Source organism: Macaca fascicularis, chromosome 15, assembly GCF_037993035.2.
Source record: "Macaca fascicularis isolate 582-1 chromosome 15, T2T-MFA8v1.1".
Classification (NCBI taxonomy): Eukaryota; Metazoa; Chordata; class Mammalia; order Primates; family Cercopithecidae; genus Macaca; species Macaca fascicularis.
In genome coordinates this window covers 6959228-6986971 of record NC_088389.1, presented here as the reverse complement: position 1 = coordinate 6986971, position 27744 = coordinate 6959228, and the positions used below count along the sequence as shown (strand labels likewise).

The window sequence follows — 27744 nt, the reverse complement described above, 5'->3', positions numbered from 1 at the left end:
ATTTTGGGCATTGAGAATTTCATCAAACTTAAGTGAATATTTCTACAAATTGAACGCATAGTCCCTTTTGATGCTTTATTATTTGCATATATTGCTTCCACAAGACCATTTCATGCAAAGACTTGTCTTGTCCCCACAGCCAGATCATTGCAACATGATATAGAATCAATTGGTCAAAAATGGGAAGGTTATCTCTGGAATGTCTATTTGACTCCATTGATCTCTCCATTTTAATTAAGACACAATATGCTGTGTTAATTACATAACATCGCTGCACATTCTCAAATCAGAAAGTGTAGTTCCAACTTCTTGTCGTTCAATCGCGGAAAGAATGATCTTATCTCCCAGATGCACATGCTTGGAAGTACTTCTCAACACACACACACACTCTCACATCCAGACACAAAGATACAAATACACACACAGACACAAACTGTTTAATACGTACACAATTGTTAACTGGCATTGTTTTACATGAAATAAGGCAAATGTGTAGCCACTGTCCTAACTCAGTTCCACTCCTATCATATTTGCCCATAACACTGATTAGTAAATCTGATTCAACTGTTCTATAATCACAATTTAAGCTGTGTCCATTAAATTCCCTGAGGAATGCAAAAGGATACAACCTAAGACACAAAACTTAATTGACTGCTGATATTTCATTGTTAAATTGGGTAATTGATGGGTAAATGTAGTGGAACCGGTGGGTGGGCATTAGTTATATAAGGGGTGAAGCAGCAAGATACTTCATTATTAAAAGGTGTTTGAAAGAAATTGAAACACAGGAGTGTGTGTATTCAGCTGAAATAATATTAGAAAACCCGGAAATAAATCTCACTTGGGGTGTTAAAAAATGGCATTAGGGGAGATTCTGGGTCAATCGTCCAACTGTGCAAACTGGATCTTGGAAGCAGGATCCCTTTCCTGCAATGAGACTTGTTTATTGGTGGTGGTGTTTCAGTGGAAACGATTTTAGAGAATGGCCCCTTCCTTTTGTGTATCTGCTGATTAGATTTCATGGCTGATTAGATTTCATGGGAAATCTGGGGTTTTAAACTCTATTTAAATGTTAACATAATTCATTCAAATGGCAAAAAATCAACAGGTTCTTTGATGTGGAATCATCACAGATCCCTTTCTTCTTAGGTACAGTTATTAAAGTTGACCTACCAGAGTGAAACAATTATGGAGAATGGCCCCTTCCTTTAGTGTATTTGCTGATTAGATTTAATGGTACATTTATCATTAGGTATAGTGATCAAAGTTGACCTACCCAAGAGTAGAGATGTCCAGGACAGAACTCAGGACTCTGTAGAATCACAGAATCTTGGATGCAACACTGTTCAAGCACATAAATATGCTCATTCAGAGTGTTTCGGTGTGACATGTGTGTGAATTGCAGTGTAATGAGCATGACACGCAGACAGGTTATCAAGTGGACTCACCTCAAAATCAGTTATGGGCATTACAGAACACTGATGCCAAGTTCCCGGATCCAGAGGAAAGAAACTCCAGCATCCTGTGTAAAGCCACGGCATCTGGATTTCTCATGCTTCTGGGGATCATGCTCCTGAAAATAGTGACTCCTTCCTCCTTGTGGAGCATCTTTCTCAGCAGCGCTCATTTCTTCTTCCAGGACTCTGTCCAACAGAAAGGGGAAGCCTTCTGATAGAGCACACCTGACCCATGAAAAGAAAAGGGAAAGAAAGGAGGCCAAAGGTCACACTCTCCTCATTCCACCATCCTCCCTAAAATCATCCTGATTTCATGGGCCCTGAGACCGGGGATGCTTCTGTACACCTCGAGGCCTTGCCACCTGGCCTAAATTCTATTCTCTTTCTCATTATCTGAAAAATTTTAAGAAAATCCCTAGAGCCAGGATCTTTATTCCTAGTAAGCCAAAAGTCCCAAAGAAACACCCAAATTCTGTCCCTCTTAGTTTGGGAAACAAGTCTACCTTCATCAGCATGACATTTTCCACCAAATGTGGTAACTGCAAGTCCACCACACAATGCTTAACTGGAATTGGAAGCAACATCTCAGACGATGAAAAATACATGCAACAATCCCTAAGACAAATGGTTTATTTTTCCCTTTCTTACTAAAACAACCGCCAGTTTTAACAACGGTATGCAAATCTCTTTTAGACGCCCTGCTTTTAAATCTCTATGTTTCCTCCTGAGACATGGACTCACTCCCATCACCCAGGCTTTTACAGTGTTTAATTCTGGTTATATGCTATTCTCAAATTTACAACTATTTATTTCATCTCTCTCAAATGTTGATCCATTATCACATACGTATTAAAATATTATCTCCCATGCTGTGTGATATGTTGTTTTTATATTCATCCTTTCTTAAATGAACCAAAGGTTTTAGTTGGATTAAATTGTGATTAGTCAAGTTTTCTGATTTCATGACTTCTTAAATTGCGGTCATAGGACCTCAATCACTGGAAATAGAATGTCATGAGTATTTCTCTTTACTTGCAATCATAAATACGGGGAATGTCATCAATTGGTATGTCGGTGATTGCATGATTTCCTGAAAGTCTTTCACAGTCTAATTTGGGCACTGAGTATTTCGTCTAAGTTCAGTGCATGTTTCCAACACTTGATTCTTTATGATTTCGGTATATAGCTTCCACAAGAGCATTTCCTGCAAAGACATGTCTTGGTCCCCACTGCTAAGTCATTTCACTCGAACACAGAATCAATAGGCTGAACATGGAAAGGTTATCGCTAGAATACTTATTAGACTGCACGGATTTCTTCTTTGATATTAAGGAAACAAATACACTATGTTATTAACTGTACTTCATTGATGATTCTCAAGTCAGAAAGTACAGGTCTGACTTCCTGTCCTTCAGTGCCTGAAAGGATGATCGTAACTGCCAAAAGCACATAGTTAGAAGCACATCGCAGCTCAAACACACACACACCCAGACATATAAACAAAAACAAAGAAACACTCACATGGGCATGATTCCGCATGCCCACAAGTTCACGCAAGCAAACACATACACGCAAACATACACATTGTTTGGTAAGGACAGAATTCTTCCCTACCACTGTTTTAAGTAAACTAACGCATTCCCCAGGAGTTTTAAGTGAACTCCCTGGGGAATACAAGGGGACATACCCTATGACTCATTCTTTAACTGAGCGCTGATATTGGATTGGTGGACCGCGTACCTGATGGGTGGGTGGGGTGTTCGCGGTAGGCGGGGGTGAGTTATATAAGGGCTGATGCAGCCAGATGGCGCGTCATTTGAAGACTCTCTCGGAAGAGATAGCGTCTTTCTGCAACGTGTGGTCCCAGCAGAAAAAGCTTGTGATCCTTGCTCCTGGCGACATGGAGGCCGATTCACTCCACTTGGGAGGTGAGTGGCAGTTCAACCACTTTTCAAAACTCATATCTTCTCGGCCAGATGCAGCTTTTGCTGAAATTCAGCGGACTTCTCTACCTGAGAAGTCACCACTGTCATCTGAGACCCAAGTCAACCTCTGTGATGATTTGGCTCCTGTGGCAAGACAGCCTGCCCCCAGAAAGAAGCTTCCTCTCAGTAGCAGGAGACCTGCTGCGGTGGGGGCTGGGCTCCAGAATATGGGAAATACTTGCTACTTGAATGGTTCCCTGCAGTGCCTGACATACACACCGCCCCTTGCCAACTACATGCTGTCCCAGGAGCACTTTCAACTTTGTCAGCGTCACAAGTGCTGCATGCTGTGTACGATGGAAGCTCACATTACATGGGCCCTCCACTGTCCTGGCCATGTCACCCAGCCCTCACAGGCATTGGCTGCTGGCTTCCATCGAGGCAAGCAGGAAGATGCCCATGAGTTTCTGATGTTCATTGTGGATGCCATGAAAAAGGCATGCCTTCCCGGGCACAAGCAGGTAGATCATGACTCTGAGGACACCACCCTCATCCACCAGATATTTGGAGGCTGCTGGAGATCTCAAATCAAGTGTCTCCACTGCCAGGGCGTTTCGGACACCTTTGACCCTTACCTGGACATCGCCCTGGATATCCAGGCAGCTCAGAGTGTGAAGCAAGCTTTGGAACAGGTGGTGAAGCCCGAAGAACTCAATGGAGAGAATGCCTATCATTGTGGTCTTTGTCTCCAGAAGGCGCCTGCCTCCAAGACGTTCACTCTACACACTTCTGCCAAGGTCCTCATCCTTGTATTGAAGAGATTCTCCGATGTCACAGGCAACAAACTTGCCAAGAATGTGCAATACCCTGAGTGCCTTGACATGCAGCCATACATGTCTCAGCAGAACACGGGACCTCTAGTCTATGTCCTCTATGCTGTGCTGGTCCACGCTGGGTGGAGTTGTCACAACGGACATTACCTCTCTTATGTCAAAGCTCCAGGAGGCCAGTGGTATAAAATGGATGACGCCGAGGTCACTGCCTGTAGCATCGCTTCTGTCCTGAGTCAACAGGCCTATGTCCTCTTTTACATCCAGAAGAGTGAACTGGAAAGATGCAGTGAGAGTGTGTCAATAGGCAGGGAATCAGGAGCCCTTGGCGCCGAACACAAAGACAGGCGAGCAACGCAAGGAGAGCTCCAGAGAGAACCCTGCCTCCAGGTACCCGACTTGGAGGAGCACTTGGTGGAAAGAGCCACTCAGGAAAGCACCTTAGACCATTGGAAGTTCCTCCAAGAGCAAAACAAAACCAAGCCTGACTTCAACGTCAGAAAAGTCGAATGTACCCTGCCTCCCAACGTGCTTGTGATTCATCCATCAAAATACAAGGGTGGGATGAACAACCGTCATCCTGAACAGCAAAGCTCCCTGCTGAACCTCTCTTCAAGGAACCTGACACCTTAGGAGTTCATGAACACTGACACACTCACTTCTCTGCAAGGGAGGACCAGGAGATCCAAAGGGAGGAACAAACACAGCAAGAGGGCTCGGTTTGTGTGCCAGTGATCTCAGGAAAAGTCTCCACCCAAACGCAGGAGTGCATGCGCACACACACTGACACACACACACATACACGTACACACACACACACCCACGAGGGGCTTCACGCACGCACATACACACACTATCACATCACATACACAGTCAATCCGACATAAAGTAATGAGGAGCCCAGGTTTCTGTCTACACAAGAGGGACAACTGGATAGTGATGGCTGCGTTTCAGGATGAGCCCAGACATGGGAAACATCGAGTTTTGCAGTCGTGAGTCTTCTGAACCTGTGGAGGCAGTGTCTGTGTGTTTGTGTTCATGGTAGATGACATTCAGTGTGAATTTCTGAATAGGACATATTGCGGTGTAGGATTGCGCATGAGGTTATTGCAGGGGACGGGGTTGACTATTTTCTCTTGGGGTGTGTTTCATTCGTCAGTTGGTGGTGAGCACCAGAAGTTGAAATTTTGCGAACGTGGGACTTCTGTGGATCCTTCTCCCTACCTTGAGTAGTGGAAACTGGGACGCATTTGAAGAGAGGAAGGGTGTTCTTCTTTTGAACCTGCCTCGCCGTTTTTACATTGCTTGTTGAATGGATATCAGGCGCCCTAGGACTTGTGCCCTTGGTGGAACCCACAGAATGCTGGAGACAGACAGACAGACACACTTGCCTATTGAATGCTGTCCATTTCCAATGAATTGAAGCAGAAAATCATCCCACTGGTATGTGAGTCATTTGGAAGTAAGTCGTATTGATAATAAAGGAAATCAAACACAGGAGCGTGTGTGTATTCAACTAAAATAAAATCAGCAAGTACTGAAATAAATCTCATTTGGTGTGTATCAAAATGGCATTTGGGAGATTCCGGGTCAATCGTCCAGCTGCGAAAGGTGCATCTCTGAAGCACAGTCCCTGAGCTGCAATGAGACTTGTTCATCCGAGGTGGTGTTGCAGTGGAAATGATTGTGGGAAATGGCCCCTTCCTTTTGTGTATTCGCTGATTGGATTTCAGGCTCCGTTTCTCGTTCGGTACAGTGATCCAAGTTGACCAACCCGAGAGTAAAGATGTCGAGGGCATAACTCAGGGCTCCGTACAACCACAGAATCTTGGGTGCAACCCTGCTCAAGCACACAAATATGCGTATTAACAGTGTCTCTGTGTGACGTGTGTGCAAAGTACAGTGTGATGAGCATGACTGGCAGACAGTATGTTGCCATCATATGTCCCCAACCACCGGAAATAGAATGTCATGAGTATTTGTCTCTTCTTGCAATCATAAATTCGGGGAATGTCATCAATCAGCAGGTCGGTGATTGCATGATTACCTGAAAGTCTTTCACCGTCTAAACTGTGCATTGAGTATTTCGTCTAACTTCAGTGCATGTTTCCAACACTCGATGCTTTATGATTTGAGTATCTAGCTCCCACCAGAGCGCTTCCTGCAAAGACTTATCTTGTTCCCCACTGGCAAGTCATTTCACTCGGATATAGAATCAAGAGCCTGAACATGGAAAAAATCAAGAGGCTGGAATGTCTATTGGATTCCCCGGATCCCTACACACACACACGCACACAGGTGTACAGTCATTTCTACATAACATAATGTGGTCCTCAGGTTTTTGTCTATGTAAAAGGGACAACTGGTTAGTGATGGCCGCATTTCAAGATGATCCCATATCTAATATGTTGTTGTGGAGTTGTGAGTATTCTGATCATGTGAAGGGACTGTCTCTGTGCATGTGTTTTCACAGTAGATGACATCCTGTGTGAATATCTGTAGACTACATTTTGAGGTGTAGGTTTTCCCCCTCAGGTTACTGGATGAATTTGAATTTATTGTTCTGTCTTGGTTTGTTTTGATTAGTCAATTGGTAGGCGAGAGTAGGTGAAATTTTGCTAAAGTGGGATATAGGTGAATCATTCTCGTGAATGTGAATAATTGAGACTGGGATGCATTCGTAACATTTGAAGGGTGTTCTTACTTTTTATTCCAACTTTTTTGCGTTTGTTTTCAACTGATCTCAGGTGCCCTGGGTAGAACCTAGGTAATTCTTGGAACAGACAAACAGATGCTGCTAATTTTATGGTGTGAGTTTAAGTTTAATTTAAAGGGAAAATTTTCTCACCAGTATGTAATTCATTTTCAAATAAGTTATACTTATCATCAATGGAATAATACACAACACACTGAAATGTGTGAGTATGAAACTACAGTCAAATTAGAAAGTTCTTAAATAAACTGCATTTCATGAGTAAGGGATGGAATTTTCAGAAATTCGAGATCAACCATCCAGCTGTGAAATCTGTGTCTTTGAAGCAGTATCCCTGTCCTGAGAGTTGTTTTTCTCTGGTGGTATTTCAGTGGAAACTACTTTGGGGAATAGCCCCTTCACTTTTTATATTTGCTTGTTACTTTTCATTGTAAATCTGCGTTTTTAAACTGTATTTAAATGTTAATAGAATCCATCCCAATAAAACATAACCAACAGATCTTCTCATTTTTAATCATCACAGATCAATCTCTTGTTAGTTATGGTGATCAGTTTACTTACCTGAGAGTAAATGACACCTGGGCAGAACACAGGGCTCCATAGAAGTACAGAATCTTGGGTCCAACCCTGTCAAGCATCAAAATGTGTATATTAACAATGTGTCTGTGTGAATTGTGTGTCAAGTAAACTGAGTTTAGTAAAACTTCCAGTAGATTATTAATTTGGCTCACTTAGTAATCAGCGAATGAGCTTTACAGAGTATCAATGACCAGTGCCTACCCCTTAGAGATAAGAACTTCCAATGTCTTGTGTGAAACCATGGCATCTGGATTGCTCATGATTCTGAAGATAATTCTGTCCCCCATGGTTTCAGAATCACTGCAGGAGGTGGAAACAGATAACACATCAGTCCCTTGCTCTCTCTGCTCTCTTCACTCAGGAAAAGTCTCACTGGGACCAAGGAAAATCCTATCGTTTCCTAGGGAGAAGGATTTTTCTCAGGAGAGAAAATGGTGACTCCTTCCTCCCTGTTGAGCCTCTTCCTCAGGATTGCCCCTTTGTCTCTCCAGGACTCTGTTCATCAGACCTGAGATGCCCCCTGGTTGAGCACATCTGGCCTATGAACAAATAAGGGGAAGGAATGGTTCCAAAGACTGTACTATGCTCACTCCACCATCCCCTCTGAAACTATCCTGACTTCATGAGCCCTGGGTCAGAAGCTGTTTCTTTATATCTCTAGGCTTTGCCTCACAGCCTAAATCCTGCCCCATTTCCTACATCTTGTAAATTTTGACAAAACCTGTAGAGTCTAGATCTTTATTCCTGACAGGGCAAAGGGAGACACACCAGAATTCTGTCCCTCTGAGACTGCAGGACATCTCAGCTTCCATCAACATGAAATTTTGCATCAAATATAGTTACTGCAGGTCCACCTCACAATGAGTAATGGAAGTTGAGACAACATCTCAGACCCTGTACAGTTTTTGACCAAGCTCATTTAGTTTGGCAATGCTTTTACTCTATAAATCAGTTGTGAAAACACTTAGGATTCATGTTATTTAGTCTTTTAATCAGTCTGTTCTTATTTTCAATGTATTTACTACACATTAGCTTAATATTTCTGATAAACTTTGTTGCAAAATTCTCAATATAATAGTGGCAAACCAAATCCAGCAATACATCAAAAAGCTTATCCACCAAGATCAAATCGGCCTCATCCCTTGGGTGCAAGGCTGGTTCAACATATGCAAATCAATAAATGTAATTCACCACATAAACAGAACTAAAGACAAAAACCCCATGATTATTTCAGTTGACTCAGAAAAGGTCTTTGATAAAATTCAACATTCCTTTATGCTAAAAACTCTCATGAAACTAGGTATTGATGGAGCATGCCTCAAAATAATAAGCGCCATTTATGACAAACCCACAGTCATTATCATATTGAACAGGCAAAAGCTGGAAGTATTCCATTTGAAATTTGGCACAAGGCAAGGATGCCCTCTCACCACTCCTATTCAATAAAGTGTTGGAAGTTCTGGCCAAGGCAATCAGGCAAGAGAAAGAATAAAGCATATTCAAACAGGAAGAGAGGAAGTTGGACTTTCTTTTCTTGCAGATGGCATGATCCTATATCTATAAAATCTCATCATCTCAGCCCAAAAGATTCTTAAGCTACAAGCAACTTCAGCAAAGTCTCAAGATACAAAATCAGTACGCAAAAATCTCAAGCATTCTTATACACCAACAATAGACAAGAAGAGAGCCAAATCACAAATGAATTCACATTTACAATTGCTACAAAGAGTATAAAATACCTACCTAGGAATACAGCTAACAAGGCAAGTGAAGGACCTCTTCAAGGAGAACTACAAACCACTACTCAAGGAAATAAGAGAGGACACAAACAGATGGAAAAACATTCCATGCTCATGGGTAAGAAGAATCAATATCATGAAAATGGCCATACTTCCCAAAGTAATTCGTAGATTCAGTGCTATTCCCATAAACTACCATGGACATTCTTTACAAAATTAGAAAAAAATACTTCAGAATTCATATGAAACGAAAAAAGAGCCCATATACCCAGGACAATCCTAAGTAAAACTAACAAAGCTGGAGGCATCCTGCTACCTGACTTCAAACCATATTACAAGGCTACAGTAACCCAAACAGCATGGTAGTGGTACAAAACAGACACATAGACCAATGGAATGGAATAGAGATATCAGAAATAAGACTGCACATCTACAACCATTTTATTTTGGATGAAAACAAACAATGGGGAAAGGATTCCCTATTTAATAATAAATGGTGCTGGAAAAACTATCTAGACATATGCAGAAAACTAAATGGACCCTTCCTTATACCTTATACAAAAATGAACTGAAAATGGATTAAAGATTTAAATGTAAAACCCAAAACTATAAAAATCCAACCCCATATAAAAGTGGGCAAAAACTGGGTGCAGTAGCTCATGCCTGTAATCCCAGAAGTTTGGGAAGGTGAGGTGGGCAGATAACTTGAGGCCAGGAGTTCAAGATCAGCCTGGTCAACCTGGTGAAACTCAGTCTCTACTCAAAATACAATAAATTAGCCAGATGTGGTGGCAGGTGCCTGTAATCCCAACTACTCAGGAGGCTGAGACAGAAGAACCACCTGAATCTGGGAGGTAGAGGTTGCAGTGACCCGAGATTGTGCCACTGAACTCCACCCTGGGTGACACAGCAAGACTCTGTCTTAAAAAGCGAAAATAAAAATATTTTAAAAAGTGGGCAAAGGATATGAACAGACACTTATGCAGCCAACAAACATATGGAAAAAAAAGCCCAACGTTACTGATCATTAGAGAAATACAAATCAAAACCACAGTGAGATGCCATCTCATGCCAGTCAGAATGGCGATTATTAAAAAGTCAAGAAACAACAGATGCTGGTGAGACTGTGGGAAAACAGGAACACTTTTACACTGTTGGAGCGAATATAAATTCAAACTCTGTGGAAGACAGTGTGGTGATTTTTCAAAGACCTAGAATCAGAAATACCATTTGACCCAGCAATGCCATTACTGGGTATGTACCCAAAGGAATATAAATTCTCGTATTATAAAGATACTTGCATGCGTATGTTCATTGCCACACTATTCACAATAGCAAAGACATGGAATCAACCCAAATGCCCATCAGTGACAGACTGGATACAGAAAATGTGATACATATACACCATGGAATACTATGCAGCCATAAAAAGGAATGAGATCATGTCCTTTGCAAGGACATGGATGAAGCTGGGAGCCATTATTCTCAGCAAACTAATGCAGGAACAGAAAACCTAATACACATGTTCTCACTTACAAGTGGCAGATGAACAATGAGAAAACATAGACACAGGGAGGGGAACAACATACACTGGAGCCTGTCTGGGGGTGAGTGAGGAGGGAGTGCGTCAGAATAAATAGCTAATCCATGTGGGGCTGAATACCTAGGTTACGGGTTGATAGGTACAGCGAACCAACATGGCACACACTTACCTATGTAACAAACCTGCACGTCCTGCACATGTATCCTGGAACTTAAAATGAAATAAAATAAAATTTTTAAAAACTTTATTTTTTCTAAGTCGTGTTTGCAATTTTCAATGTGAACTTTCTAGTAGACATTTATCATATATAGAATTATATAGTTGATTTTTGAACAACTATGGGTCTGCCATTATTTAAAATGCAGATTCTTTATGAGTGTGTGTATATGTACACATATGTGTGTATATATATTTGTGTGTGTATATATATGTGTACGTGTGTGTGTGTGCAGATAGATAGATAGATAGATAGATAGATAGATAGATAGATAGATAATGCTCCTGGTCTTCTGTTTGAGTAGGCTGAGAAGGAGGAGGGGGAGGAGTGATTGTTCTTGCAGTCTCAGAGGTAGCTAGGTGGAAGAGAATCTGTACAAATGAACAAATGAAGTTCTCATTTGTAAGTGTGATTTAAATAATTGTACACCTGGACATAGAAGTGGAATGATAGACACTAGAGATCTGGAAGGGTGAGAGGGTGGGAGGGGCAAATAATAAACAATGGTTCAGATATCTGGATTCCTTGATCCCAAATGGTGTACAATTATTTCTCTTTAATTTGTGTCCATTTACCAGCAAGTTTGAGAGGAGTGAGCCAAGCTCAGAAAGGCATTCAGCTCTAAAATCAGATGTGCATGGCAATGGGCAGAAGTACCCTCTCCCTTTCTCAGAACAAATCCAAGCTTCCTTTATACCCCTTATGTACAGGAAAGTTATGTTCCAAAATGTATTTCTGCTGGAGGCAAAACATTTTATATTTTATGAAAAAAAAAACTTGTAACTTGGTAAAACTTAGAAATTAATATTGGAAAAACAGTAGGGCATTCTCTTTGGGACTTAATCTTTGAGACACTTCAGCAGCATATACAGCTTGTAATTCGTCCTGAGAAAATCCAGATAGTATAAACTTGAGAATGTTCATGAGGAACGGAAAAGTACACATTTACTCACATATTTTACATTAAAGTTTATCAAGGGTATAAATTCAAAAATCTGTTTTACTATGAACGTTCATATGAAAGTACAGACATTCACCTAAATTTTCCTGAAATTATTTAAAAATTAATTTGTCATTGGTAACAGAAACTTCCAAACATCTCCTTTTTACAAGTTTCATTATCCATATTTTCGTAGAAAAAAATATATAAATTAAAATAGCTCCTATTTTTCAAATTTAAAATAATTGTTCAGTAACTGGGAAGAAAGGTTTACACAAATTGGAAATTCTGTATGTATATAGAAATTAATAAGATGAGAAAATTATGGCAAATAATAGGGGGCTTTAATAAGTTCATGCAAAATAACAATTATGAAAAAACTATGCATGAACTTTTAGCTTTTGCATCAAAACACACATATGCTAGTTTATTTTAACTTTTTTTAATTTTTGAGACAGGGTTTCACTCCTCTCACCGAGCTTGCAGTGCAGTGGAGCAATCTTGGCTCAAAGTAACCTCTGCTTCCCAAGTTGAAGCGATTCTCCTGCCTCAGCCTTCCAAATAGTTGGGACCTTGTCTGGTTAATTTTTGTGTTTTTTGTAGAGGCTAATTTTTGTATTTTCTGTCGAGGCAGGGTTTTGCCATGTTGGCCAACCTCCCAAAGTGCAGGGATTACAGGCATGAGCCACCATGCCCGGACCTGTTTTAACATATGTGAACAGGATTTAAAACATCAGTCTGAAAAGAGCCACATGAATTCTGCCGAACTTGAATTCTGCCAAACCTGAAATAAGAACAAACATCAAATTTATGGTGAAGCTACAAAAAACGGTGAAATAAATTATTCTTTATGAAAAGTCTATGGGAAAAATGACCTGAAGGATCAGTCGTATACAAACGGATACCTGATTCTAAGAAGAGGTAAGACAATGTTGAAGATGAAGCCCACAGAGGAGGGGCACCCATTCCAATTTTTGAGAGAAAAAAAAAATGTTTCTATGCCCTAATTGAGGAGAACTGACAATTAACGAGAGATATTATAGCCAACACCACAGACATCTCAATTGGTTCAGCTTACACAACACTGACTATAACGTGAAAGTTGAGAAACTTTACATTTGATGAGTCCCGAATACCCTTGTGCCTAGATCAGCTATGGACAAAAGCAGAGCTATTAGTGACTATTTTGAACAAGCAGAATCAAGATCCTGAAGCATTATTTTGAAAAATTATAACAGGGAGTGAAATTGACTTTATCAATAGGATCCTGAAGGCAAAGCACAATTAAAACAATGGCTACCAAGAGGTAGAAGTGCTCCAGTCAAAGCAAAAGCAAACTTCTCAAAAGCAAAAGCCATAGAGGTTTTGGGGATGCTCAAGGCATTTTGCTTGTTGACGTTCTGTAGGATCAAAGCACCATAATATTTGCTTAGTAGGAGAGTTCTTAGAGAAAATTAGCAAATACTTTTGCAGAAAAGTGCCCTGTAAAGCTTCACTAGAGAGTCCCTCTGCACCACAACAACACTTCTGTTCCTTCCTCTCGACAAACACCAGTAATTTTGAAAGAGTTTTCATGGGAAATTATTAGGCATCAACATTACAGTCCTGATTTGGTTTCTTCTGACCTTATTTTTCCTAATCTTGAAATAACTGTAAAGGGCACCCATTTTTCTTTAGTTAATAGTAGAAGACTGCATTGACATGGTTAAATTCCCATGACCCTCAGTTCTTTAGCAATGGACTGAATGGTTGGGATCATCCCTTAATGCAGTGTCTTGACCTCAGTAGAGATTATATTGAGAAATAAAGTTGATATTTATATTTTTATTTTTAATTCCATTTTCACTGACATTTTTAAATCCCTTCACAATTCGCGTTTGTCTCAAAGGTATTTAAATTTAGAAATCATATCAAGTGAGGTTGGTGCCACAATGGCCGAATAGGAACAGCTCCAGCCACCAGCTGCCAGCGTGAACAACACAGAAGATGGGTGATTTCTGCATTTCCAATTGAGGTACCGGGTTCATCTCACTGGGGCATGTTGGACAGTTGGTGCAGGACAGTGGGCGCAGCCCAACGAGTGAGAGCCGAAGCAGGGCAAGGCATCACGTCACCTAAGAAGTGCAAGGGGGAAGGGAATTCCTTTTCCTAGTGAAGGGAAACTGTGACACAGAACACTGGAAAATTGGGTCACTCCCACCCAATACTGTGCTTTACCAAGGGTCTTAGCAAACAACACACCAGGAGATTATATCCCATGCCTGGCTCGGAGGGTCCCAAGCCCACAGAGCCTCTGTCATTGCTAGCACAGCAGTCTGAGATCTAACTGCAAGGCGGCAGTGAGGCTGGGGGAGGGGTGCCCACCATTGCTGAGGCTTAAGTAGGTAAACAAAGCAGCCAGGAAGCTCGAACTGGGTGGAGCCCACTGCAGCTCAAGGAGGCCTGCCTGTCTCTGTAGACTCCACCTCTGGGGACAGGGCATAGCTAAACAAAAAGCAGCAGAAACCTCTGCAGATGTAAATGTCCCTGTCTGACAGCTTCGAAGAGAGTAGTGATTCTCCCAACATGGAGGTTGGGATCTGAGAACTGACAGACTACCTGCTCAAGTGGGTTCCTGACCCCCGAGTAGCCTAACTGGAGAGCCTAACTGGGAGTAGCCTACCGGAGTGGACCTCAAGCAAACTCCAACAGACCTGAAGCTGAGGGTCCTGACTGTTAGAAGGAAAACTAACAAACAGAAAGGACATCCACACCAAAACCTCATCCATACATCAACATCATCAAAGACCAAAGGTAGATAAAACCACAAAGAGGGGGAAAAAGCAGTGCAGAAAAGCTCAAAATTCAAAAAATCAGAGCACCTCTCCCCATCCAAAGGAACGCAGCTCCTCGCCAGCAACAGAACAAAGCTGGATGGAGAATGACTTTGACAAGTTGAGAGAGGAAGGCTTCAGTTGATCAAACTTCTCAGAACTAAAGGAAGAACTATGAACCCAGCACAAAGAAACTAACAACCTTGAAAAAAGATTTGACGAATGGGTAACTAGAATAACCAATGCAGAGAAGTCCATAAATGACGTGATAGAGATGAAAACCATGACACAGGAACTACATGACAAATGCACAAGCTTCAGCAACCGACTTGATCAACTGGAAGAAAGAGTATCAGAGATTGAAGATCAAATGAAGCAAGAAGAGAAATTTAAAGAAGAAAGAGTAAAAAGAAATGAACAAAGCCTCCAAGAAATATGGGATTATGTGAAAAGACCAAATCTACATCTGATTGGTGTACCTGAAAGTGATGGGGAGAATGGAACAAAGTTGGAAAATGCTCTGCAGGATATCATCCAGGAGAACTTCCCTAACCCAGCAAGGCAGGCCAACATTCAAATTCGGGAAATACAGAGGATGCCACAAAGATACTCCTCAAGAAGAGCAACTCCAAAACACATAATTGTCAGATTCACCAAAGTTGAAAAGAAGGAAAAAATGTTAAGGGCAGCCAGAGAGAAAGGTTACATTACCCACAAAGGGAAGCCCATCAAACTAACAGCAGATATCTCGGCAGAAACTCTACAAGCCAGAAGAGAGTGGGGGCTGATTGTCAACATTCTTTAAGAATTTTCAAACCAGAATTTCATATCCAGTCAACTAAGTTTCATAAGTGAAGGAGAAATAAAATCCTTTACAGACAAGCAAATGCTGAGAGATTCTGACACCACCAGGCCTGCCCTACAAGGGTTCCTGAAGGAAGTACTAAACATGGAAAGGAACAAACAGTACTAGCCATTGTAAAAAGATGCCAACATGTAAAGACCATCAATGCTAGGAAGAAACTGCATCAACTAACGAGCAAAATAACCAACTAACATCATAATGACAGGATCAAGTTCACACATAACAATATTAACTTTAAATGTAAATGGGTTAAATGCTCCAATTAAAAGACACAGACTGGCAAGTTGGATAAAGAGTCAAGACCCATCGGTTTGCTGTGTTCAGGAGACCCATCTCACGTGCAGAGACACACATAGGCTCAAAATAAAGGGATGGAAGAAGATCTACCAAGCAAATGGAAAACAAAAAAATGGCAGGGGTTACAATCCTAGTCTCTGATAATACAAACATTAAACCAAAAAGATCAAAAGAGACAAAGAAGGTCATTACATAATGATAAAAGGATCAATTCAACAAGAAGAGTTAACTATCCTAAATATATATGCACCCAATACACGAGCATCCAGATTCATAAAACAAGGCCTTAGAGACTTACAAAGAGAGTTAGACTCCCACACAATAATAGTGGGAGAATTCAACACCCCACTGTCAACATTGGACAGATCAACGAGACAGAAAGTTAATAAGGATATCCAGGAATTGAACTCAACTCTGCACCAAGCGGACCTAATAGACTTCTACAGAACTCTCCACCCCAAATCAACAGAATACACATTCTTCTCAGCACCACATTGTACTTATTCCAAAATTGACCACATAGTTCGAAGTAAAGCACCCTTCAGCAAGTGTAAAAGAACAGAAATTATAACAAACTGTCTCTCAGACCACAGTGCAATCAAACAAGAATTCAGGATTAAGAAACTCAATCAAAACCACTCAACTACATGGAAACTGAACAACTTGCTCTTGAATCACTACTGGGTACATAACGAAATGAAGGCAGAAATAAAGATGTTCTTTGAAACCAATGAGAACAAAGATACATCATACCAGAATCTCTGGACACATTTAAAGCAGTGTGTAGAGGGAAATTTATAGCACTAAATTCTCACAAGAGAAAGCAGGAAAGATCTAAAATCGACACCCTAACATCACAATTAAAAGAACTAGAGAAGCAAGAGCAAACACATTCAAAAGCTAGCAGAAGGCAAGAAATAACTAGGATCAGAGCAGAACTGAAGGAGACAGAGACACAAAAAACCCTTCAAAAAATCAATGAATCCAGAAGCTAGTTTTTTGAAAAGATCAACAAAATTGATAGACTGCTAGCAAGACTAATAAAGAAGAAAAGAGAGAAGAATCAAATAGATGCAATAAAAAATGATAAAGGCGATATCACCACTGACCCCACAAACTACCATCAGAGAATACTATAAAAACCTCTACGCAAATAAACTAGAAAACTTAGAAGAAATGGATACATTCCTGGATACATACACTCTGCCAAGACTAAACCAGGAAGAAGTTGAATCCCTGAAGAGACCAATAGCAGGCTCTGAAATTGAGGTTATATACAAAAATTAATGTGCAAAAATCACAAGCATTCTTATACACCAATAACAGAAAAACAGAGAGCCAAATCATGAATGAACTCCCATTAACAATTGCTTCAAAGAGAATAAAATACCCAGGAATCCAACTTACAACACATGTGAAGGACCTCTTCAAGGAGAACTACAAACCACTGCTCAATGAAATAAAGGAGGACACAAACAAATGGAAGAACATTCCATGCTCATGAACAGAAAGAATCAATATTGTGAAAATGGCCATACTGCCCAAGGTAATTTATAGATTCAATGCCATCCCCATTAAGCTACCAATGACTTCCTTTACAGAATTGGAAAAAAACCACTTTAAAGTTCATACGGAACCAAAAAAGAGCCCGCATTGTCAAGACAATCCTAAGTCAAAAGAACAAAGCTGGAGGCATCACACTACCTGACTTAAAACTATACAGCAAGGCTACAGTAACCAAAACAGCATGGTACTGTTATGAAAACAGAGCTATAGACCAATGGAACAGAACAGAGCCTTCAGAAATAATACCACACTTCTACAACCATCTGATCTTTGAAAAACCTGACAAAAATAAGAAATGGGGAAAGTATTCCCTATTTAATAAATGCTGCTGGGAAAACTGGCTAGCCATAAATAAAAAGCTGAAACTGGATCCCTTCCTTACTCCTTACACAAAAATTGATTCAAGAGGGATTAGAGACTTAAATGTTAGACCTAAAACCATAAAAACCCTAGAAGAAAACCTAGGCAATACCATTCAGGACATAGGCATGGGCAAGGACTTCATGTCTACAACACCAAAAGCAATGGCAACAAAAGCCAAAATAGACAAATGGGATCTAATTAAACTAAAGAGCTTCTGCACAGCAAAAGAAACTACCATCAGAGTGAACAGGCAACCTACAGATAATATCCAGAACCTACAAAGAACTCAAACAAATTTACAAGAAAAAAACAAACAACCCCATCCAAAAGTGGGCAAAGGATAAGAATGGACACTTCTCAAAAGAAGACATTTATGCAGCCAACAGACACATGAAAAAATGCTCATCATCACTAGCCATCAGAGAAATGCAAATCAAAACCACAATAAGATACCATCTCACACCAGTTAGAAGGGCAATCATTAAAAAGTCAGGAAACAACAGGTGCTGGAGAGGATGTGGAGAAATAGGAACACTTTTACACTGTTGGTGGGACTGTAAACTAGTTCAACCACTGTGGAAGACAGTGTGGCGATTCCTCAAGGATGCAGAACTTGAAATACCATTTGACCCAGCCATCCTATTACTGGGTATATCCCTAAAGGATTATAAATCATGCTGCTATAAAGACACATGCTCATGTATGTTTACTGCAGCACTATTCACAATAGCAAAGACTTGGAACCAACCCAAATGTCCATAATGACAGACTGGATTAAGAAAATGTGGCACATATACACCATGCAATACTATGCAGCCATAAAAAAGGATGAATTTGAGTCCTTTGTAGGGACATGGATGTAGCTGGAAACCATCATTCTCAGCAAACTATCACAAGAACAAAAAACCAAACACCGCATGTTCTCACTCATAGGTGGTAACTGAACAATGAGATCACTTGGACACAGTAAGGGGAACATCACACACTGGGGCCTGATGTAGGGTGGGGGGAGGGGGAAGGTATAGCATTAGGAGGTATACCTAATGCAAATGCCAAGTTAATGGGTGCATCACACCAACATGGCACATGTATACATAGGTAACAAACCTACACATTGTGCACATGTGCCCTAGAACACAAAGTATAATAAAAAAAATCATATCAAGTGTGAAATAAAGAAAATTATATAGAGAGAGGGAGAACAGAATCTATAAATATGCATATTTGTGTACATACATCCATATACATACATATGTGTGTGCATGCAGTAATTTTATTCTCCTAAAGCAATGCCTCTGCCTTCCACCCCCACTGTACATGTCCTAGTCCTGTGATGTCCCTAGAACTGAGCACCTGATTTCCTTTTCTGCCTCCCACATGAACAGGGAATAGAAACGGAAACTACACTCTGTGGTTACTGTTGTGAAAATCCATGTCCCCCACAGGCTAGTTTGGCATCTTACATTCCAGTTCCCATTGTGAAAAAAGCAAGCAACAAACAAAAACTACAAAAGAAAAAATGAAATATTTGAAAGTCTAGAGCCACAGAGGTTCCGGATTCACCCACCACCCACAATGACCTCCGCCGCCCTCCAGACCTGAAGGCAGTTGCGCCTGAACAGCCTGCCTCTTCACCATCCATGAAAAGAGGTGACGTTAAACTTCAATAGATTTTACTGTGTTCAAAAGGAACCAGGTCAACATTCAAAGTCAGTGGTCTAGCAACTCTAAACTTTGGCCAGAAAGTATTGGAAACATTTAACGTGCAGTGGATGAAGCAGCCTGGCCCCACTGCACACAACACACTCGTGGGGACTCAAAGGAGGATACTCAAGATCCGCTGGGTGGAAGTGAGGACAGACCCAGAAACACGGGGGGTAGGGGGGTCAAACCAGGAAGGCTCAGGCCCTGACCTCCTCCTAGGCCCTGCCCCTCCAGAACTTGCAGTTTTTCTGACCCAGAAGTGGATTTCACTGATGGAAAAGAAGTTCAGTATTTCTGGTCCAGCCCAGTAAGCTGCTCCCGTCGCCCAGCCTTCCACACCCCTGCAGACGTCACAATGCCTACTCCCACTAACCCCACAAGGTAGCTATGCATCGCCTAGAGACGGTCCTTGGCCTGCAACCCCGCGATGGGGCCCAGGGTCTGTGTCCATTTCTGGTTAAAATTGCTCTAAGGCTGGTCGCTGTCTTGGCCTTCCCTGCTTCCTCTCTGTTTACTTCTCCCCTCCTCACCCCATATGAAGATTTTACTCAGGAGATGGATTATCGCCCCTCTTCGAATATCAAGGACACCACCACGACACCGCACTGTCTCCTTGACCCTGGGATTCTGCATACCTCAGTCTTCTTCTGAGGTCCCCTCACTCCCTACCTCATTTTTTCCATCCTTCTGGGGCCTGGGTCTGCTATACCTCAGGCTTCCTCTTCACAGTCAGAGACGGAAGGAGCCCCCTTCATCCTTGGGCTCTGGCCACAGTTCACCTGCTGCAGGACACTCAGTGGCTTTCAGTAGTTCATCCAGACATCCAGATGGAAGTGGGATTTCCTGGAAGAAAAGCAGGACCCCAGAATTACACTGAATTCTAACACAAGAGCCCAGAGTCCCCTTCTGCATGGGACATTAAGCTGCAAACACTACATAGGCACTTAATGCTCAGCTGCCCTTTTAACATCTGGTCCAGTTGTGTCCCTCCTCCTTGGAATATCTCAGAAAATATATCTCCACATAGAGTTGTTTAAACGCATCATCCTATGTGATTCCAGACCATCGGAGGTACAATGGGTCCTCACCAGAACTTCCACTCTGCTTGGAAGACTTAGAAAATCCTGGGGCTGCTCAGAGGGTCAGATTCCCATTTCTGGGTTTCAGAAAAACTTCAGTCTTCCCCGGACAAGTGAGGAGACAGAAAATGTCTAGTCTCTGGCACATCTTTTGCAAGCAATGGCAGCTCCCAGGAATCAAAACTATCAATGAATATATTTTTGAGACTCTGGTCAAAAGAAGAGTCATTCTGCAATTTCAGGTAGGATGGAGTGGTTTTGTGGCTCCAGAGGTGATTTTGAAAAGATCTGGACCCTCACAAGAACCATGGAGGACATTTCTGGCATTCAGACCAGGAGGAGTGACTGATGGACCTCCAGTGTTACTAGGAAAACTTTTTGTTGGACAGCTTTGCTTTGGCTTTCAGGCCTTCACATAGGTTGCTTAGATCATGGAAGTGCTTCTGCATTTCTGCATAGGCTCAGGATGCCTTCTCAAGTCGTCCCTGCAATTATGAGACAGTTTCTGTCTCCAGAGGTCACTTAGAATAACACAAGAGGCTTCACCTTCAAAGGGACACCAGACAATATAGCCGCAGTTCAGCCAAGATTATCTGTGTTTACATACCTGTAAAGTAACACTCCTAGTTACCTCCATTAACGTGGACATCTTTCATGAATAGAGAAACTCTAGTGATTGTTATATAACAGCTGCCACAAAAATTAACCAATAAAAATAAATGATAAATGAAAAATATTTAATAATTATGATAGTGAACGCAATGACCTAAATAGTAAGAATTTTAATACTGGTGACAATATGAACATAAGGATACAAAAATCAATGTGGAGATTCTCCTAAATATATGAAAAGTTCACAAATTGGGTCCTCCTTGTGTAATTTGGAGTCAGAGTCAAAGAATTTCACTATGAAATGTGTTCCATGACGGCAAACATGAGAAACAGGTAAAAGGAAAGCAAGCCACAGGAGAGCATCGGCTAATAGGACCACTTGTGTGCAAACCTCTCTAGTCAAGGACTACCAGCCAGAGGTGAAGAGAGTTTGGCTTGTGTCTTGCCTACCACTGGGCACACAAAAGCTTTCAGTAGTGCAACCAGATGGCTGGTTTGGCCTGGCTCCCTGCAAAGAAGACATGTATCTCATCCCCACCAGCCCATCAGTCCTGGAACTCAGAAGCCTACATGCATTAAACATGAAGCTCCAACTCCATAGCTGACTTCACCTCCTTACTGTCCTTCTGCCATCTGGTGTTTCAGGTGCTCTCCAGATCTGGACTTCGTGGCTCCCCTACCTTTATCAAGTGAAGTCAGGATGTATCATTCTCAGAGTTCTCCTGCCAGTCCAAGGTGAAACTCACCAATACAGGCATACCCTGGATGCACTTCCTTGGAATATTTAGAAAACAATGAGCTTGCTCGGGGGTGGTGTGAGCTCTAGGAGTAGAGTTACGGTTTCCCATGGAAACCTGAGAGGACTTAGAATAGTCCCAGAGGCCTAAGCAGTCCAATCTGTCCTGGAAACATCAGGAATGATGTACTTGGTCTTCCTGAGGCTCCAAAGTTTTTCTAAATAAACTCAGAGGTTACAGAACCATTTTTCTCTCAGGAACTGAAGTGGAGTTATTTGTCTTCTGCCAGCATCTCACTTTTTTTATTATCTAAGTTAGCTTTTGAGCCCAGAAGTAGATATTCCTTGTATCTGATTTACACAGGGAGCTTCCTAGAATGCCCATGCATCTGGATACTTTCTGCATTCACTCAGGTATTCACAAAATGCTGCAGTTCTGCTGAAAATCTATGAGATGATCATTTGATCACCCGAGCAACTTTAGAATGTGTCTTCTATGGAAGCCCTGGAGCCTCCCTTCTGGTATTTCATCCATTGCTGGTACTGAGTACCCAGGGTGAAACCCTCCATCAGACATTGTCAGCAATTCCAGTATGGAGATGGCACTTACGTGATGGGGCTCAAGAATCAGATGGTAGAAGACCAGCCAGGAGGTGAAGTCTCAGTAGGCTTGGGGGCTTAATGTTCGATGCACACCAGACTTCTGAGACTCAGGAAGCGGGTGTGGATCTGTCTGCCCAGTGCTTCTCATCTACAGCCTGGACCAGCCATTTCTTGGGGTGAACTACTGAAAGCTTTTGTATGACCTGTGTCAGGCAGGACTCTGGCCAGACCCTTTTCCATAGTCCATTTGTAATGTATTTCCACGTGGCACAGGCATCTCCACTTTGGCCCAAGCCCTCGTGTGGCTCAGAATTATTCTCCCTACTGCCACTCTTCTTTGCCATCATAGAAGATATTTCAAGATGCAGCCCCAAGCCTCTCCCTGTAATCAATAACATGAGGGCTTATATGGGAACAATGTCACAGGCTTACAGGAATATGCTCTTAAATATCTGCTTTTTTATTATTCTCTTCATTAAAATGACATTTATATCACACCATTGTGATTGCTATTAATGTTATTATTATGTGGGTACAGTTCTTTATCATGGATACATTTGTGGTAGTTATTAGGCAATGTTGAATAATTTTGTTTATGTTCTGAAGACTGTTGAATTTGCTGAAGATGATTAAAAGACAACCTGAAAACATACATACCACAGCAACCCCAAGACTCCTACTGTACCAGCTGGTGTCCTGTAGAAGAATGGGCTTCCTGACTTATTCTTTTCTTTTTCGGGCAAGTACCTATTCATACCAGCATAGGAGATGGATGAAGTGCACCCTGGTCTTGCCATGGGCTCAGAAAGAATTCATACATATGCTTTATGTGCTAGGAACTCTATGTGTAGGCCTGTGAGCCCTAGAATGCACTTTCTTTCACCAACTAGTCCACCTAAAAGTTTTCTAAGTCAAATTCCCCCTCCATGCTTGGATAGGTCATGAATGGCTTTCTGTTACTCACCTAAGATGAAGGGATACCGCTAAATCAGGTTTGTGGCCAAGAAACTTTTACCTGGAGTGGCAGGAGAGGGACTACCTGTTCACCAGAGTCTCTGCAACATTTTCTTTTTCTTCTTCTTCTTTTTTTTTTTTTGTGATAGAGTCTCGCACTGTCGCCCAGGCTGGAGTCCAGTGGCACAATCTTGGCTCACTGCAACCTCCGACTCCCAGGTTCAAGCGATTCTCCCGCCTCAGCCTCCTGAGTAGCTGGGTTACAGGTGAATGCCACTACGCCTGCCTAATTTTTGAATTTTTAGTAGAGACGGGGTTTCAGGCTGGTCTCAAACTCCTGACCTCGAAATCTGCCCGCCTCGGCCTGCCAAAGTGCTGGTATTACAGGCATGAGCCACCGCGCCCAGCCTCTGCAACATTTTCTAAGTCAGTGCAGTAGTTCTTTGAGCCACTTTTTCAGTCAAAGAACTTGTGAAAAAGTCCTCCAAGAACTTGTGACCTTCTGGAAATTGTCAAAATCTCTACAGGTGTCCAGAGTCATCCAGAGCTGTATTGCAAACCACTGACTGGGTGCCACCATTAGTAAAGCAAATGCAAAATATGCCATGCCCACCAAAAAGAACCCAGAAGCCATGGTATTTAGCTCTTTCCATCTTTCTTGCCTCCTGCAGGTGGGAGAGTACTGAGTATGATGCCCTCCTACAGCCTCTGGAGGACATGCCAGTGGCTAGAGGTACCAGTAGAGAGGGACCATGAAAGAGCAGATGACAGTCAGGTGGCTGGGAATGACATTGTCCTGGGTTTTTTTGCTTGTCATGAACTCTGCCGCTGGGCAAATGTACGGGTCTGGACACGTATCTTCTCTGGATCCCTGCCCCATCAGCCAGCTATCTTATCTCCTGAAAGCTGGTAGGTGTTGGTCAGCATGGTGTTGCAGGACCAGGGTTATATTAACATTCCCTCTTAGGCTGAAACAGCAGAAGTTAACACAGGAGTCCCCAGGTGTGCACATGCCAACCTCCAGATGGTTTTTCTTCTCGTTCTAGATGTTCATCCTTGCTTTCTGGGACTTGAAATAACCCTACACCACCAAATAGTTATGCCTATTATCCACTTAGGGAAAACTTGTATGTCCCAAGTCCATAGGGTTAGTATTACTATCAGTATTATAACCACTAGTACTAGTATCATGATGATCATCATTCCTGTTAATATTCATCAATATTTTTATTAGTACCATTGTTAGTATGGATTTTTCATTATTGTACAGCAAGGAATATAGTTTATCCATTCACAAACGGTGTTCAGTTACTAAAGATGACTACAAGGCATGCTCTGCAGACATATACACACACAGCTGTCCTGGAGACCCAGCTTTGCCACCAATTGCTCTTTCATAAGATGAGCTCCCCCAATACCCACCAGTTTTTCAGGACTCGACCTGAGCTGCTTGGGCTAGACCTGGAAAAGTTTCCTATTCTCAGCTGTACCTGGAAAAATTTTAAAGACTCTTCCAAGGCCCAGTAATAGCTTTTGGCAGCTTCCAAGACCAGAGAGGGTTTCTTGGCCATTCAGAGCCATTCAAATATTCTAAGTAAACTCAAGGAACCAGAAACCCCACTTGCAGTCATGAAATACCAGTGAATGGCTTCTGTGAGTCTCTTCAAGTTTTTCAAAGATAACTGCCTGGAAAGGCTGGCCAGGAAGTCACCCAAGCCCATCCCTCTGCAGGATGTTCTATGTCAGCCAGGGACCCAGTGAATTGCCATTGAACAGAAGGGTGGAACAGTGACAGCATGCCTGAGCTTCTGGAAACATTCTAAGTGTCCTTGTTGGCCCAGAAAAGACTGGTGCTGCCATACGAGGCACAGATATGGCAACCTAGCCACTCTAGGAACCACACAAGATTTAAAGGCTCCCAGGAAGTCCAGGAAGGGCAAACATGGCCTTTTATAGCCATCAGATTTTATTCTAAGTCTACGTGGGAGACAGTGCACTTGGCTTCATAAAAGCACCAGTGGAGGTGATATCGCTTGCCCCAGTATCCGGTCTTTTCCACCTCATCTCAGAGCCAGGCAGCCACCATTTCCCAAAGCTGCTGTGCAATGAAAGGGGAATATTCTAGGTGCTCTCCTGTGCCCACGAAATTCTGTGGCTGCACTAAAGGCAGGGGTTGTCCTCCGGAATGCTCTTCAGGAATCTGACAACACTAGTCAAGATTAGAGAAGTTCAATTCAACGTCATACAAAACCAATCACAAAAAAAAAAAAAAAAAAAATGCATAGTGAGACAAAATGATGAACACACCTGCTAATAATCATGAATGACAATAACAACAATGATGATCTTAGTGATAATGCCACCAACACTGTTAATGGCAATAACAATAAACCTGAGGTAATGGGTGTTAGGGTCCCGATTCACTGATGTGAAGGATGGCGCCAATTTCTGGCCTTCCAGAAATAAAGGAAAAGTAAACACCTGAAGGAGGAGGAGGTGAACCTAGAGCTCCCGCCGGCCTCTGGGCGCTCCTTGGTGGAAGGAGAGGGACTTGGTCCTGAGCCTGCCCAGGATCCACCCGCACCAGAACTCGGGAGTCCCAGTCCCTGGATGGGCTCAGTCCCACCCAGGCCAGACGCCCCGGAGCCCCGGAGCCCGGGTCCTCCAGCCCTCGCTGCCGCCGCTCCTCGCGGAGCCCGGGACCCCCGCGCCACCTCAACCTCAGCGCGGCTCTGCGAGGGCAGCGCCAAGGATGCTCCGGGCCCAGCGGGGGCATCCTGCCCCAACGGGATACTGACGCCCTGAGGGCGCGGAACAGCGCGGCCTGTGCAGGGCCCGCCATCTTGGGCCTTGCAAAAAGAGCTGCCTCTTCAACGCCCCCACCCGGAACCTCCCCAGAGGCCCCAGCCCCAAAGCCAGGGCGACGAAGCCTTCCTCACCCTGGGTAAAGAAAACTCAGGTCCTCCCTGGAGACCCGGCTCGCCGCGGCAAGCAGACCGCGCATGCGCCCTGCATGGCCGGACCGATGGGTTTCATTGCCCTTTGCCGGCCATGAGGTGGCAGCACAGGACGTTTGGCCTTTACTGCTTAGCGGTGGACCTGAGTCTGAATCAATGAAATTCAGGTATGGATTATTCAGTACCTTTCTTTTGGAAGATCAAATGGAAATTGAGTACGATATCTTGTGCTTTAATTAAAGAAGATGGGAATAAAGAAACAAATTCGAAAGTTAGTATACAAAAGTCGATTGATTCCCTCTATGTGAAGGGAAGAAGAGCTTGAATAAGAGAAGCATTCTGTGTTATGCTTTAATGCTGGAGATCTGCCACCATGCATTTGTCAAATCCCGTAGAATTTCACAGCACAAATAGTACATCTTAATGTGGCTCAGGACTACACAGAATGTCAGCCACAGTTTGAGGGTAAATTACATATTTAATTAAATAGATTAAACAATAAATACTGTTATGAGCTCTACCTGGACACGATCCTTGCCTCTCCAACCAGTTTGCCAAGGGCTCGAATTTCTTGCTCGTTATCCTCACACTTGACATAAACCCTGGCTGCTGAGTAAAATCAATCACTTGTGGAGATTTTTAAATATAATGATGTGTCAATTTCAACCATGGATAAGGCCATTTAGCCTTAGTAAGGCCTATCGTATTAAGATTGTGCCTGTTTTGCAAGATTTCAAGTCATCATCCCACTTATTATTCAGGAAACGTTTTCTCTTGAGTTTTAGCTTCAGTACTGAGGCTCCTTGATGGACAATACATTTTCCAATTCTGAGGACAAGGCAGAGGAGGCCCCGTCTGTGAGAACTTTCATTTTGCTTCTGGAAAAGTACATTGAATCAAATATAGGAAAGGCTTGCATGGTGGCTGACAGGTTCGGCTGTTTTAGCATGCTGGTGTTTTACCTTCTGGACAGAAGTAAAAGGAACACAGCTGTGTCTGTCTCTGTGTAATAACTCAGGACTTACCTGAGTAAACTCTGGGGTGTCATGAGATGAACTGCTACCTCCACTTAGAGAGGCTTCAGGGACAAAATTTAAAGAGATTTCTGAGGGATAGAAGAGCAGGGCTGCCTTATTCTCTGATCCCAGGTAACTACTCAGAGACAGAGGCAAAGGCTGGGGACACCCAAATGCATATACTAGGTGTCTTTGATCCAGCCTCCGTTTCCTTGCTAAATCTATGCAATGACACA

The 27744-nt window shown here is 42.4% G+C and overlaps 1 protein-coding gene and 1 long non-coding RNA gene across 5 annotated transcripts in view; one reads left to right on the top strand and one right to left on the bottom strand.

The window, feature by feature from the left end:
• The window catches only part of LOC135967331 (uncharacterized), a 40823-nt gene extending 14282 nt beyond the window's left edge, over positions 1–26541 (bottom strand). For 2 of the 4 annotated variants that reach the window (XR_010581350.2, XR_010581351.2), the window contains exons 1-4: positions 26475–26541; positions 20221–20394; positions 7487–7552; positions 1449–1682 (exon numbers count right to left, since the gene is read on the bottom strand). This is a non-coding gene — a long non-coding RNA (uncharacterized lncRNA). Of the gene's footprint in view, positions 1–65; positions 1683–7486; positions 7553–20220; positions 20395–26474 lie in introns of those variants that run through there. The other 2 variants (XR_010581352.1, XR_012425015.1) reach the window with 2 other exon arrangements.
• LOC123571577 (ubiquitin carboxyl-terminal hydrolase 17-like protein 6) lies at positions 3215–4845 on the top strand. Its single transcript, XM_065531062.1, has one exon. The coding sequence runs from the start codon at positions 3262–3264 to the stop codon at positions 4843–4845; it is 1584 nt and encodes a 527-aa protein (XP_065387134.1). The 5' UTR covers positions 3215–3261.
• Positions 26542–27744: the final 1203 nt, after the last annotated feature.